This window comes from Pseudophryne corroboree, chromosome 1 (assembly GCF_028390025.1).
Source record: "Pseudophryne corroboree isolate aPseCor3 chromosome 1, aPseCor3.hap2, whole genome shotgun sequence".
In the NCBI taxonomy this organism is placed as follows: domain Eukaryota; kingdom Metazoa; phylum Chordata; class Amphibia; order Anura; family Myobatrachidae; genus Pseudophryne; species Pseudophryne corroboree.
This window is the reverse complement of record NC_086444.1, coordinates 357,976,525-357,989,167: the sequence shown is the minus strand read 5'-3', so window position 1 is coordinate 357,989,167 and position 12,643 is coordinate 357,976,525. Positions and strand designations below refer to the sequence as shown.

At 46.4% G+C, this 12,643-nt stretch overlaps 1 protein-coding gene across 1 annotated transcript in view; it reads left to right on the top strand.

Moving 5' to 3' along the window:
• Positions 1 to 986: 986 nt before the first annotated feature.
• The window catches only part of TOP3B (DNA topoisomerase III beta), a 195,793-nt gene continuing 184,136 nt past the window's right edge, over positions 987 to 12,643 (top strand). The window contains exons 1-2 of the mRNA XM_063964784.1: positions 987 to 1,422; positions 11,088 to 11,213. Of these exons, the coding sequence (XP_063820854.1) occupies positions 11,144 to 11,213 (70 nt within the window). The 5' untranslated portion in view covers positions 987 to 1,422; positions 11,088 to 11,143. The remainder of the gene's footprint in view (positions 1,423 to 11,087; positions 11,214 to 12,643) is intronic.

Sequence of the window (12,643 nt, the reverse complement as noted above, 5' to 3'; positions counted from 1 at the left end):
ATTTTCTGAGTTTCATCTGTAGGTTGTTATACACTACTAATATGTTTGGCCAGGGTGTCAAAAATTAATACCTTCATTTATGGACTGGATGAATTAAAGGTCACTTTGAAGAATCCCTATTAGGGGGGAGGTGGTCGTTTTTAGCGACTTCAAATTATATAACTTGTAGGCCCTACACACTAGCAGACATCAGGCAAAGATATGAACGATATAACGTTCATATCTTTGAGTGTGGAGGCTCCAGCGATGAACAATGCGCGGCCCCGCGCTCGTTCATCGCTGGTCCCCCGTCGGCTGTACATGCAGGCAGCCATGACACATCAGGGGATTATCTCATCCTAGTACACCACATTTAGTGAACACCGACACTATCCATATCTACCACGCAAGGTGAAATGCTCCAATAAGGACCTGACCCGACTTTTAATGGGTGTGGATTGTTGGGTCGACAGTAACTAGGTTGACAGTCATTAGGTAGCTCACTGTTGATCAACAGTGACTAGGTCGACATGGAAAAAGGTCATCATGAGTATTTTAAAAAAAATGGTGTTGCTTTCTTCGTAAAGTGACCGGGAACCCCAATTGGTGCACTGTGTCCACTCGTATGGCGAGCAAACTTTGGGCAAAGTTCCGCGCTCCGCTACTGCTGCGTTCGGCACAGGTTACTATTCCCAATTGTAATCCACATGGATCGTAGTGTACGATAAAGTTAACATAATGACAAACTCATGTCGACCTTTCCATGTGTCGACCTTTGCCATGTCGAACCAGTGACTGGGTCGACCTAATGCATGTCGACCAATAGTGGTCGACCTAAGTGCATACTTGCCTACCTGACCCTCTCCATGAGGGAGAAAATGATCTGTTCCTGGACTTTCCTGGTAACGTATGATTGCCATCACCTGTGGTGAAACACATTTCTTATCCATTAACTAGCTCACCACAGGTGATGGCAATCATACATTACCAGGAAGGTACAAGCACAGAGCATTTTCTCCCTCATGGAGAGCAGGGTCAGGAAAGCCAAGTGTTGTTGACCGAAAGACCGGATTCCCTTTTAACAAGCCAACATTGCGCTGTGAGGAAGAGAGTGAGGGACTGCTAAGCGCTGGAATGAAGGGCAGCAACACACAGAGACACACATGCTGCCGGCAGCACCAGCACATCAGCCGCACACACTAATATATCACGCCACTATACAATCTCTGGGTTTCGGTCAGTTACAACCTGTGTGCGTGCGTGTGCTGCATGCAGGACTTGGACACCCCTACTCAGGCCATGTGGTGCGGCCCAGGAAGTGACGTCACCCAAACATGGCGGCGCCCTGTCCGCTGGAGCGGTAGCGATGTACGGCGTGATAGTACGGCCGCGGTACGCTGGAAAGCGGTGTATGATGGCGAAGAGTACGCAGCAGTGAAGCTAGTAAGATAGAGTATTACATGTCAGCGGTAATACAGTGATGATGGCCAGGAAGGATGTGCAGAGGAAGATGAGACGGTGTCCGTCGAGCCTGTAGGGATAATGGGATGGCCACTGATCTGAAAGGCGCTCTTTTTGAACAATTACAATAATAATTATGATAGTATCCAGAGGATCGTTGCTCCTAAGAAAGTGAATCACAATTCTAGATGTACGGTACTCTACATTTTCAGGAAACCTATGACCCAAGGATGCTGTGGAGCTGCACATCCCTGCTGCATTCATGCCACAGTTTTACTTTTAGGTCATGTTAAAACGTTGGTAGCGCATACCTCTGTTATAATGTGATAATATAAAGCTGTTAGCCCTTTATAGAAATATTGGACCCTATGGGGGCAACTCAATTGTTTATTGGGTGCCCATAGCTGCATATCGCCCGGCACCTAAAACGGGGTGGTATGCAGTTGGCCACCCATTGTTTCTGCATGCTGATTGCAATCAGAAGTACCGGGTTTAGCAGCGCAGAAGGCTACACCCAACTAAAGTGGTGGGCAAGATGCAAAAAGTGCCCCTTGGGCGGCCAAATGGGACACTTCTCACATTTCTGCTCGCACCTCAGGAGGCTGTAAGCAGAATTTATGTTAGCATGCCCAGTGGCCGAAACAATAAATAGCTGCTTGCGGACTGTGGCAATACTAATTGAATCGCCCCCTACGTCTGCCCAAAGTGACTGGAGTCCTAGGCATTTTCATAATGGTGTTATTTCTTTTATGTCCTAGAGGATGCTGGGGACTCCGTAAGGACCATGGGGTATAGACGGGCTCTGCAGGAGACATAGGCATTATAAAGAACTTTAGAATGGGTGTGCACTGGCTCCTCCCTTTATGCCCCTCCTCCAGACCTCGGTTAGATCCTGTGCCCAGAGGAGACTGGGTGCATTACAGGGAGCTCTCCTGAGTTTCTCCGAAAAAAAATATTTGTTAGGTTTTTTTATTTTCAGGGAGCACTGCTGGCAACAGGCACCCTGCATCGTGGGACTGAGGAGAGAGAAGCAGACCTACTTAAATGATAGGCTCTGCTTCTTAGGCTACTGGACACCATTAGCTCCAGAGGGAGTCGGAACGCAGGTCTCCCCTCGCTGTTCGTCCCAGAGCCGCGCCGCCGTCCTCCTCAAAGAGCCGGAAGATAGAAGCCGGGTGAGTATAAGAAGAAAGAAGACTTCAAAGGCGGCAGAAGACTTCAGATCTTCTCTGAGGTAACGCGCAGCGGTAACGCTGCACGCCATTGCTCCCACACACAACAGGCACTGATGGGTGCAGGGCGCAGGGGGGGCGCCCTGGGCAGCAATTTTAAACCTCTAGGACTGGCTAAAATGAATATATAGTAAATCCTCCGCCAGTGTTTAAAAAATCGAGCAGGACCGAAGCCCGCCGCTGAGGGGGCGGAGCTTGATCACTCAGCCCTAACCAGCGCCATTTTCTCCACAGACACTGCAGAGAAGCTGGCTCCCCGGACTCTCCCCTGCTGAACACGTTGACACAGGGCACAAAAGAGAGGGGGGGGGCACTTGTAAGGCGCAGTGGGTGTATTATATGCACATAATTATATATAAAAGCGCTATTTATCTGGGAATTGGTTTTTCCAGTGTCAGTTGGCGCTGGGTGTGTGCTGGCATACTCTCTCTCTCTGTCTCTCCAAAGGGCCTTATTGGGGATCTGTCTCTATATAAATATCCCTGTGTGTGTGGGGGTGTCGGTACAAGTGTGTCGGCATGTCTGAAGCGGAAGGCTCTTAGGAGGAGGTCGAGCAGATGATTGTGGTGTCTCCGTCGGCAACGCCGACACCTGATTGGTTGAACATGTGGAAAGTTTTAAATGCAAATGTGACATTATTACATAAAAGGATGGACAAAGCAGAGTCCAGGGAAAAAACAGGGAGTCAATCCATGGCTTTGACTGTGTCACAGGGCCCTTCAGGGTCTCAAAAAACGTCCCCTATCCCAAATAGCAGACACGGATTCTGACTCCAGTGTCGACTACGATGATGCAAGGTTACACCCAAGGGTGGCAAAAAGTATTCATTATATGATTATTGCAATAAAAGATGTTTTGCATATCACAGATGACCCCTCTGTCCCTGACACGAGGGTACACACGTTTAAGGAAAAGAAACCTGAGGTGACGTTTCCCCCATCTCATGAGCTGAACGCATTATTTGAAAAAGCTTGGGAAACTCCAGACAAAAGACTGCAGATTCCCAAAAGAATTCTTATGGCGTATCCTTTCCCGGCACAGGACAGGGTACGGTGGGAATCCTCGCCCAGGGTAGACAAGGCTTTGACGCGCTTATCCAAGAAGATGGCGCTACCGCCTCCAGACATGGCAGCCCTCAAGGATCCTGCGGATCGCAGACAGGAAACGACTTTAAAATCAATTTATACACATACGGGTGCTTTGCTTAGACCGGCAATAGCATCGGCTTGGGTTTGTAGCGCGGTAGCAGCTTGGACAGATACCTGGTCAGCTGATATTGATACCCTAGATAGGGATACCATTTTATTGACCTTAGGTCACATCAAAGACGCAGTCTTCTATATGAGGGACGCTCAGAGAGACGTCGGCCTACTAGGTTCAAGGGCCAACGCCATGGCGATTTCTGCTAGGCGAGCACTGTGGACCCGCCAGTGGATGGGTGATGCCGACTCAAAAAGGCATATGGAAGTTTTACCTTACAAGGGTGAGGTTTTATTTGGGGAAGGTCTCGCGGACCTGGTTTCCACAGCTACCGCGGGTAAATCCACTTTTTTGCCTTATGTTTCCCCACAGCAAAAGAAAACGCCACAGTATCAGATGCAGTCCTTTCGATCGCATAAGTCCAGAAGAGGTCGGGGCTCTTCCTTCCTCGCCAGAGGTAAGGGTAAAGGGAAAAGAATGCCTGCTACGGCCAGTTCCCAGGAACAGAAGTCCTCCCCAGCTTCTACTAAATCCACCGCATGACGCTGGGGTTCCACTGAGAGAGTCCGCTCCGGTGGGTGCACGTCTTCGACTCTTCAGCCACGTCTGGGTTCAGTTGGACGTGGATCCTTGGGCGATGGAAATTGTATCCCAAGGCTACAAGCTGGAATTCGAAGACGTGCCTCCCTGCCGATTCTTCAAATCGGCTTTACCAACGTCTCCCCCCAGAGAGGGAGATAGTTTTAGCTGCAATTCAAAAGCTGTGTCTACAGCATGTGATTCTCAAGGTTCCCTTAATACAACAGGGAAAAGGGTACTATTCAACCCTATTTGTGGTCCCGAAACCGGATTGCTCGGTCAGACCCATTCTAAACTTAAAATCCCTGAACCTGTACTTAAAAAGGTTCAAGTTCAAGATGGAATCGCTCAGGGCGGTGATCTCCAGCCTGGAAGGGAGGGATTTTATGGTGTCACCAGACATAAAGGATGCATACCTTCATGTCTCCATTTATCTTCCTCATCAGGCGTACCTAAGATTTGCTGTACAGGACTGTCATTACCAATTTCAGACGTTGCCGTTTGGGCTTTCCACGGCCCCGAGGGTTTTCACCAAGGTAATGGCGGAAATTATGGTACTCCTGCGCAGGCAAGGAGTCGCAATTATCCCGTACTTGGACGATCTCCTGATAAAAGCGAGATCAAAGGAAGAGTTGCAGAAAAGCGCGTCGCTCTCCCTGAGAGTGCTGCAGCAACATGGCTGGATCCTAAATCTACCAAAGTCACAATTGGTTCCAACAACTCGGCTGTCTTTCTTAGGCATGATTCTGGACACAGAACAAAAGAGGGTTTTTCTCCCGATGGAAAAAGCCCAGGAACTCCAGAACATGGTCAGAGACCTGTTAAAACCAAAAAGAGTGTCAGTCCATCAATGCACTCGAGTACTGGGGAAAATGGTGGCGACCTACGAGCTCATCCCCTTCGGCAGGTTTCATGCAAGGACTTTTCAGTGGGACCTTCTGGACAAGTGGACCAGGTCCCACCTTCAAATACATCAGAAAATAACCCTGTCCCCCAGGGCCAGGGTGTCTCTCCTATGGTGGCTGCAGAGTGCTCACCTTCTAGAGGGTCGCAGGTTCGGCATTCAGGACTGGGTTCTGGTGACCACGGACGCGAGCTTCCGAGGATGGGGAGCAGTCACACAAGGAAGGAATTTTCAGGGACTGTGGTCAAGCCAGGAGGCTTGTCTACACATCAACATACTGGAATTAAGGGCCATATACAACGGCCTACGACAAGCGGAGAATCTTCTTCGCGACCTAACGGTTCTGATTCAATCAGACAACGTCACAGCCGTGGCTCATGTAAACCGCCAAGGCGGGACAAGGAGCAGAGTGGCAATGGCGGAAGCCACCAGGATTTTGCGCTGGGCAGAAAATCACGTAAGCGCTCTGTCAGCGGTATTCATTCCGGGAGTGGACAACTGGGAAGCAGACTTCCTCAGCAGACACGATCTCCATCCAGGAGGTGGGGACTTCATCAAGAAGTTTTTGCAAAAATAACAAGTCTTTGGGGACTTCCTCAAATAGACATGATGGCATCACGCCTCAACAAGAAGCTTCGGAGGTATTGTGCCAGGTCAGGGAACCCTCAGGCAGTGGCGGTGGACGCACTAGTGACTCCGTGGGTGTTTCAGTCGGTCTATGTGTTCCCTCCACTTCCACTCATCTCAAAAACAAGAGTGAAGACAATACTCCTTGTTCCAGATTGGCCTCGAAGGGCCTGGTATTCAGATCTTCAGGAAATGATCGCGGAAGATCCGTGGCCTCTTTCTCCCAGGGAGGACCTGTTGCAGCAGGGACCCTACGTGTTCCAAGACTTACCGCGGTTACGTTTGACGGCATGGCGGTTGAATACCGAATCCTAGCGGGGAAGGGTATTCCGGAAGAAGTCATCCCTACTCTGATAAAGGCTAGGAAGGAAGTGACGGCAAAACATTATCACCGTATCTGGAGGAAGTATGTATGTTGGTGTGAAGCCAAGAATGCTCCTCCGGAAGATTTCCACTTAAGCCGTTTTCTCCACTTTCTACAGACAGGAGTGGATATGGGCCTAAAGTTAGGGCCGACATCTGTACCTTAATGGAGCCTATCTATATTCTTCCAGAAGGAATTGGCTTCTCTCCCAGAAGTCCAAACTTTTGTAAAGGGAGTGCTACACATCCAGCCTCCTTTTGTGCCCCCAGTGGCACCATGGGACCTTAACGTGGTGTTACAGTTCCTAAAATCTCACTGGTTTGAACCTCTTCAAACAGTTGAATTAAAGTTTCTCACTTGAAAGGTGGTCATGTTGTTGGCCTTGGCATCTGCAAGGCGGGTGTCCGAATTGGCGGCCTTATCTCATAAGAGCCCCTATCTCATTTTCCATGAGGATAGAGCAGAGTTGAGGATTCGTCCTCCATTTTTGACTAAGGTGGTGTCATCGTTTCATATAAACCAACCTATTGTGGTGCCTGTGGCTACGGGAGACTTGGAGGATTCCAAATCCCTTGATGTAGTCAGGGCCTTAAAAATTTACGTAGCCAGGACGGCTCGGGTTAGGAAAACAGAGGCACTGTTTGTCCTGTATGCAGCCAACAAGGTTGGCACTCCTGCTTCTAAGCAGACTATTGCTCGCTGGATCTGTAACACGATTCAGCAGGCTCATTCTACGGCTGGATTGCCGTTGCCAAATTCAGTAAAGGCCCATTCCACTAGGAAGGTGGGCTCTTCTTGGGCGGCTGCCCGAGGCGTCTCGGCCTTACAGCTTTGAAAAATTCTACAAGTTTGATACCCTGGCTGAGGAGGACCTCATGTTTGCTCATTCGGTGCTGCAGAGTCATCCGCACTCTCCCGCCCGGCTTGGAGCTTTGGTATAATCCCCATGGTCCTTACGGAGTCCCCAGCATCCTCTAGGACGTAAGAGAAAATAAGATTTTAAACCTACCGGTAAATCTTTTTCTCCTAGTCCGTAGAGGATGCTGGGTGCCCGTCCCAGTGCGGACATATTTCTGCATGACTTGTATATAGTTATTGCTTACATAAGGGTTATATAACAGTTAAGATCAGTCGTTGGCTGATACTGTTTTGTTCATACTGTTAACTGGTTGCGTATATTCCAGGCTATACGGTGTGAATGGTGTGGGCTGGTATGAATCTTGCCCTTGGATTAACAAAAATCCTTTCCTCGTACTGTCCGTCTCCTCTGGGCACAGTTTCTCTAACTGAGGTCTGGAGGAGGGGCATAGAGGGAGGAGCCAGTGCACACCCATTCTAAAGTTCTTTATAGTGCCCATGTCTCCTGCGGAGCCCGTCTATACCCCATGGTCCTTACAGAGTCCCAGCATCCTCTACGGACTAAGAGAAAAAGATTTACCGGTAGGTTTAAAATCTTATTTTTACCTTTGTAAAAACATAGGACACTACACGGGTTGGGATCGGGCTGCTGGGATCCCGGCGGTCAGCATACCGATCCCGGCAGCATAATGCCGGCAGCGGGGGGTGGGGGGGGGGCGGGTTTCAAGCGAGCGCAACAAAGCCCCTTGCAGGCTTGCTGCGCTCGCCACGCAGCGGGCTCACTGCGCTCGCCACTGGTTCTATTCCCACTCTATGGGTGTTGTGGACACCCACGAGTGGGAGTAGACCCTGTGGGTCGGCATTCCGGCAGCCGGCATTTTGAGCGCTCGGGATTCCGGTGTCTGCATCCCCACTACACAATATGGTCTTATTACCAAACATGATTATAATACAGTTCTATTACACTATATAGTCCAAGGTCACTGCACTTACCTGACCAGACCATGGAAAATCATCGTTATACACATTATATATAGCCAGTATTGTTGGTATATGGACTACAACCCAACAGGTACCACACATGGGTTATATTCAATAGACTGATAATATAATGGTTGGTTTTTGACCTCACAATGTGTGTTCGTGTGGTAGAGAAGTTAGATTGTAAGATCCACTTGGACAGGGATGGATGTGAATGATTAAACATTATCTGTAAAGCACCAATTAATATGTTGGTGCTGTATGAATAAAGGTTAACAAATGATAAAGCAAATTATTCTCTGTATAGAACCAAAGCTCATGTCTGTCATGTTATTTTATATATAACACAAAATGTATAACAAAAACAAAGGAAAGGAGCAACAAGTGTAACTTGATACAAACAGGTTATGTAATTTTCTTACATTCAGTACAGACATAGAGCTACAGTTACCCAACATGACCCAACCTTATTATAATACAGTTCTGCATATAGTTATAGAGTACTACAGCTTCCCAACTTGACCTGACTACCGGTTATAGGGGGTAATTCCAAGTTGATCGCAGCAGGAATTTTGTTAGCAGTTGGGCAAAACCATGTGCACTGCAGTGGAGGCAGATATAACGTGTAGAGAGAGTAAGATTTGGGTGGGTTATTTGGTTTCTGTGCAGGGTAAATACTGTCTGCTTTATTTTTACACTGCAATTTAGATTGCGGATTGAACACACCACACCCAAATCTATCTCTCTCTGCACATGTTATATCTGCCCCCCCTGCAGTGCACATGGTTTTGCCCAACTGCTAACAAAGTTCCCGCTGCGATCAACTTGGATTTACCCCCATAATCAACACATTTCTATTACACTCTTTAGATATAACATACTTTGGTTATCCAATATGACACGATCATAATACTCTTTTACTATACTCACTATAGATAAAGGTGACAACTCTTACCCAACATAATATAATCCACAGGATTTAATATGGTATAATGATAATGCAGCAGTATGGATGGTGTAATGGTTAACATTACTGCCTCACAGCTCTAAGGTCATGGGTTACATTCCCTCCACGGCCCTGACTGTATGGAGTTTGTATATTATTCCCGTACATGCATGGTTTCCCCCGGGTACTCCGGAATGAGCATACTGTTAGTTTAATTGACTCCTGACAAAAATTAACCCTAGTGTGTAAGTGTGTGTGACACCAAATTCTGATGATGGACAGACTAGATGGGCCAAGTGGTTCTTATCTGCTGTCGAATTCTATGTTTCTATATTACACTTAAGGCAGTCAATGGGCAATACACCTAGCTTGTTCTAGTACATAATTAATACAAATCTATTAATTGTATAAATTTATTAATATTGTATTTGTATATACAGTATTGCAGCATAAAAACTTATAGCGAGAACTTAATCCAAAACAAGTAGGGAAGGTGTGCTACTGAAAAATATTGAAGAGCATCTGTTTTCAGGAATCTCTGATTTCCTTTTTCAACCTCTTCCTCTGCAAACTCACTAACATGCGGACACACTATAGCAGGCACGTCCAAACTGCGGCCCTCCAGCTGTTGTGAAACTACACATCCCAGCATGCCCTGACACAGCTTTAGTATTCTCTGACAGCAAAACTGTGTCAGGGCATGCTGGGATATGTAGTTTCACAACAGCTGGAGGGCCGCAGTTTGGACATGCCTGCTCTATAGGCATGTGTCGCTGCTGTCAGTCATGGTCTTATTCTGCTCTCCTCATTCACAGAGTTTGGCCTGCTCATACAGTACCTCACCTTTCCCTGCATCCGAGGTAATCCCTACAACAGTTACAATAATGATCTTTCGATTTCATAAGCTCTCTATATATTGTGCCAGGCCTGGGAAGACATTAAGTTTGGTTGTGATTGGTTGAGCCCTTTCCCTTGATGTACAGTAAGTGAAGGAGAGTTACTGTGTGAGTTGAGCCTGTTTTTTGTTCTATTAAATCCAGGGCTATGGAGTCCATCAGCCAAACATCAGACTCCTCTATTAGTAAAATATAGGAGTCTTGAGTTGGAGGTTTGGCTTATCAACTCCACAGCCCTGGTTTAAAGGCATAAGTTAATGATGTGAAGTCAGAGTGTAACTGAAAGTTATGACTTAGATCCACCTCAATAAATGTCTCCGTGGAGTGTAACATTGTAATGATTTTGCAGATGATGAAAAACAGGAAGTTTGATTCCTAAAAAGGGTGTAGTATGGTATGCCGGCGGCCGGGCTCCCGATGGCCAGCATACCGGCGCTGGCATAACGACAGCTGGGCCAGCGCAAATGAGCCCCTTGCGGGCGCGGTGTCGCGCTACGTGTGCCATGCTATCGATTCTCCCTTCAGGGGGGTCGTGGACCACCAAGAGGGAGAATAGGTGTTGGTGTGTCGGGATTCCGGCGCCGGGATCCCAACAGCCGGCAAACTGAAGACCACCCCCTAAAAGTAGGAGGATAAAAACAGTGATACCGCTTTCAGGCTTACGACCCGGGAAATTGCTACGTCTGTTAGCTGACTCAGCCCGACCCTGGTAAAGGGCATCTTCGGGTACCCTGGACCTTGTTTCCTTTCACACTTAACCAAAAACCTGGGTTGAAGCATGTTCACATGTAAAAATCCATGATTTTGAAGTAAGTGTGAAAGGGGTATCTCATAAATGGTCTGAAAAGGCCAGGTAGCTTATTTAGATTTTATTTTGTATCTGCTGTATGCAAGAAAAATTAAAAAAATTGGAAATCAAAAAGGGTTGGAAGCTGTTGAAGTATACTAAGTTACTAGTTGAAGTAGAGGAGAGGCAATATTTTTAATTTAATTTGATCTTAAATGTGTTGTGTTCCTCAGTATCCTGTACTTATATTGTGTGTTGTGTGTTTTTCATTAGCTCCTTAGATTGGACCAACGTGTTTTGTGATAAGTGGCCACTGTCTGTCTGTGAATATGAAGACTGTTTTCATGGTAGCAGAGAAGCCTTCATTGGCTCAGTCTATTGCCAAAATCCTTTCTAAAGGTAAGAGACGTCAGGCCTTTTACCACAGTATGTCTTACACAGCAGTCATTTAACAATTGCAGTCTTTGGAAGAAAACATGTTTAACAATTTAACAACATGCATTTCGCAATTGCAGTGCTTAGTACATTGAAGCTAAGTTTATGCCAAATTATACCTAGTACAGGAAAATTTGGTGGACATCGTTTTATGTTTTATTTGTGTTTAGACTTTGAAGACACGTAGAACTTTATGGCTGCTTACCATAAACAGTGCTTATAGAAAATCATCATACACTGTCAAAATGCTCTCCTTTGGTCAAGCTTTATTTATACATTTTGCCTTACAAGAATCAAGTAATGAAAAAAAGCATACATTTTAGATTAACATAGTTGGAAAAGGGCTCTATCCCCTGATTTAATACTTTGTAGAGCCACCTTTTGCTGCAGAACAGTCATCAGTCTGTTGGGATATGTGCCTACAAATTTTGAGCATCTAGATTGGGAATAGTTGCCCATTCTTCCTTGCAGAATTGTTCAAGATCAATCAAATTTCGTGGTGAGCGAGTACTGCTCTCTTCACGTCCGTTCACACATTTTCTAATGGATTTAGGTCAGGGCCCTGACGTGGCCACTCAAAGACATTCACCTTTCTATCCTTTAGCCACTACGTTGTTTTCTTGGTGGTGTTTTTGTGGTCGTTGTTGTGATGGAAAGGGAATCACCCATCTTTAACTGTCTAACGGGGCTGCAGGTTGTCCTCAAGAATATGGGTGTGCTTCGCAGCATCCATCTTCCATTCAAACCTGCCTAATTGGCCAGTCCCTCCTGAAGAGAAACATCCAACAACATAATGTTGTCACCTCCATGCATTGCAGTAGTTGTAGTGTGTTGGTTTTTGCCAAACATAGCGCTTGGAATTCAGTACAGAAAGTTTTTCCTTGGTCTCATCTGACCATACAGTCCTTTTTTTTTTTTTTTTTTTTTTTTTTTTAATTGCAAATGAGACTGATTGGGACACTTTTCCAGGAGGGGCTTCTTTTGTTGCCATACAGGCCAGCTTTGTGGAGAGTTGTGAGAGAGTTGTCACATGCAAGACTTGTAAGTCCTTCAGAGTTGCCAGTGTCTTCTTGTTAGCTTCCATGCTCGTTGTCTTCTTTGCTCTGTCATGCAGCTTGGAGAGACTGCCTGATGTAGGCAAGATGATGATGGTGACAATACGCTTTGCATTTCCCAATAATGCCTTGAATGGTACTTATAAGGAAGAGTAAAAGCCTTTGAAATCTTTTTGTATCCTTTTCATAACTTGGGCCTTTCCACGACTTTATCCTGGGGACCTTTGGAAAGCACCTTTTTAACTATGGTAAATTCTTTGCATTACCAGTGCACTATTAGCAGTGGGATCCCCAAGGAACAGCCTTTTTATTATAAAGTAATCAAAGCCACTATTGATG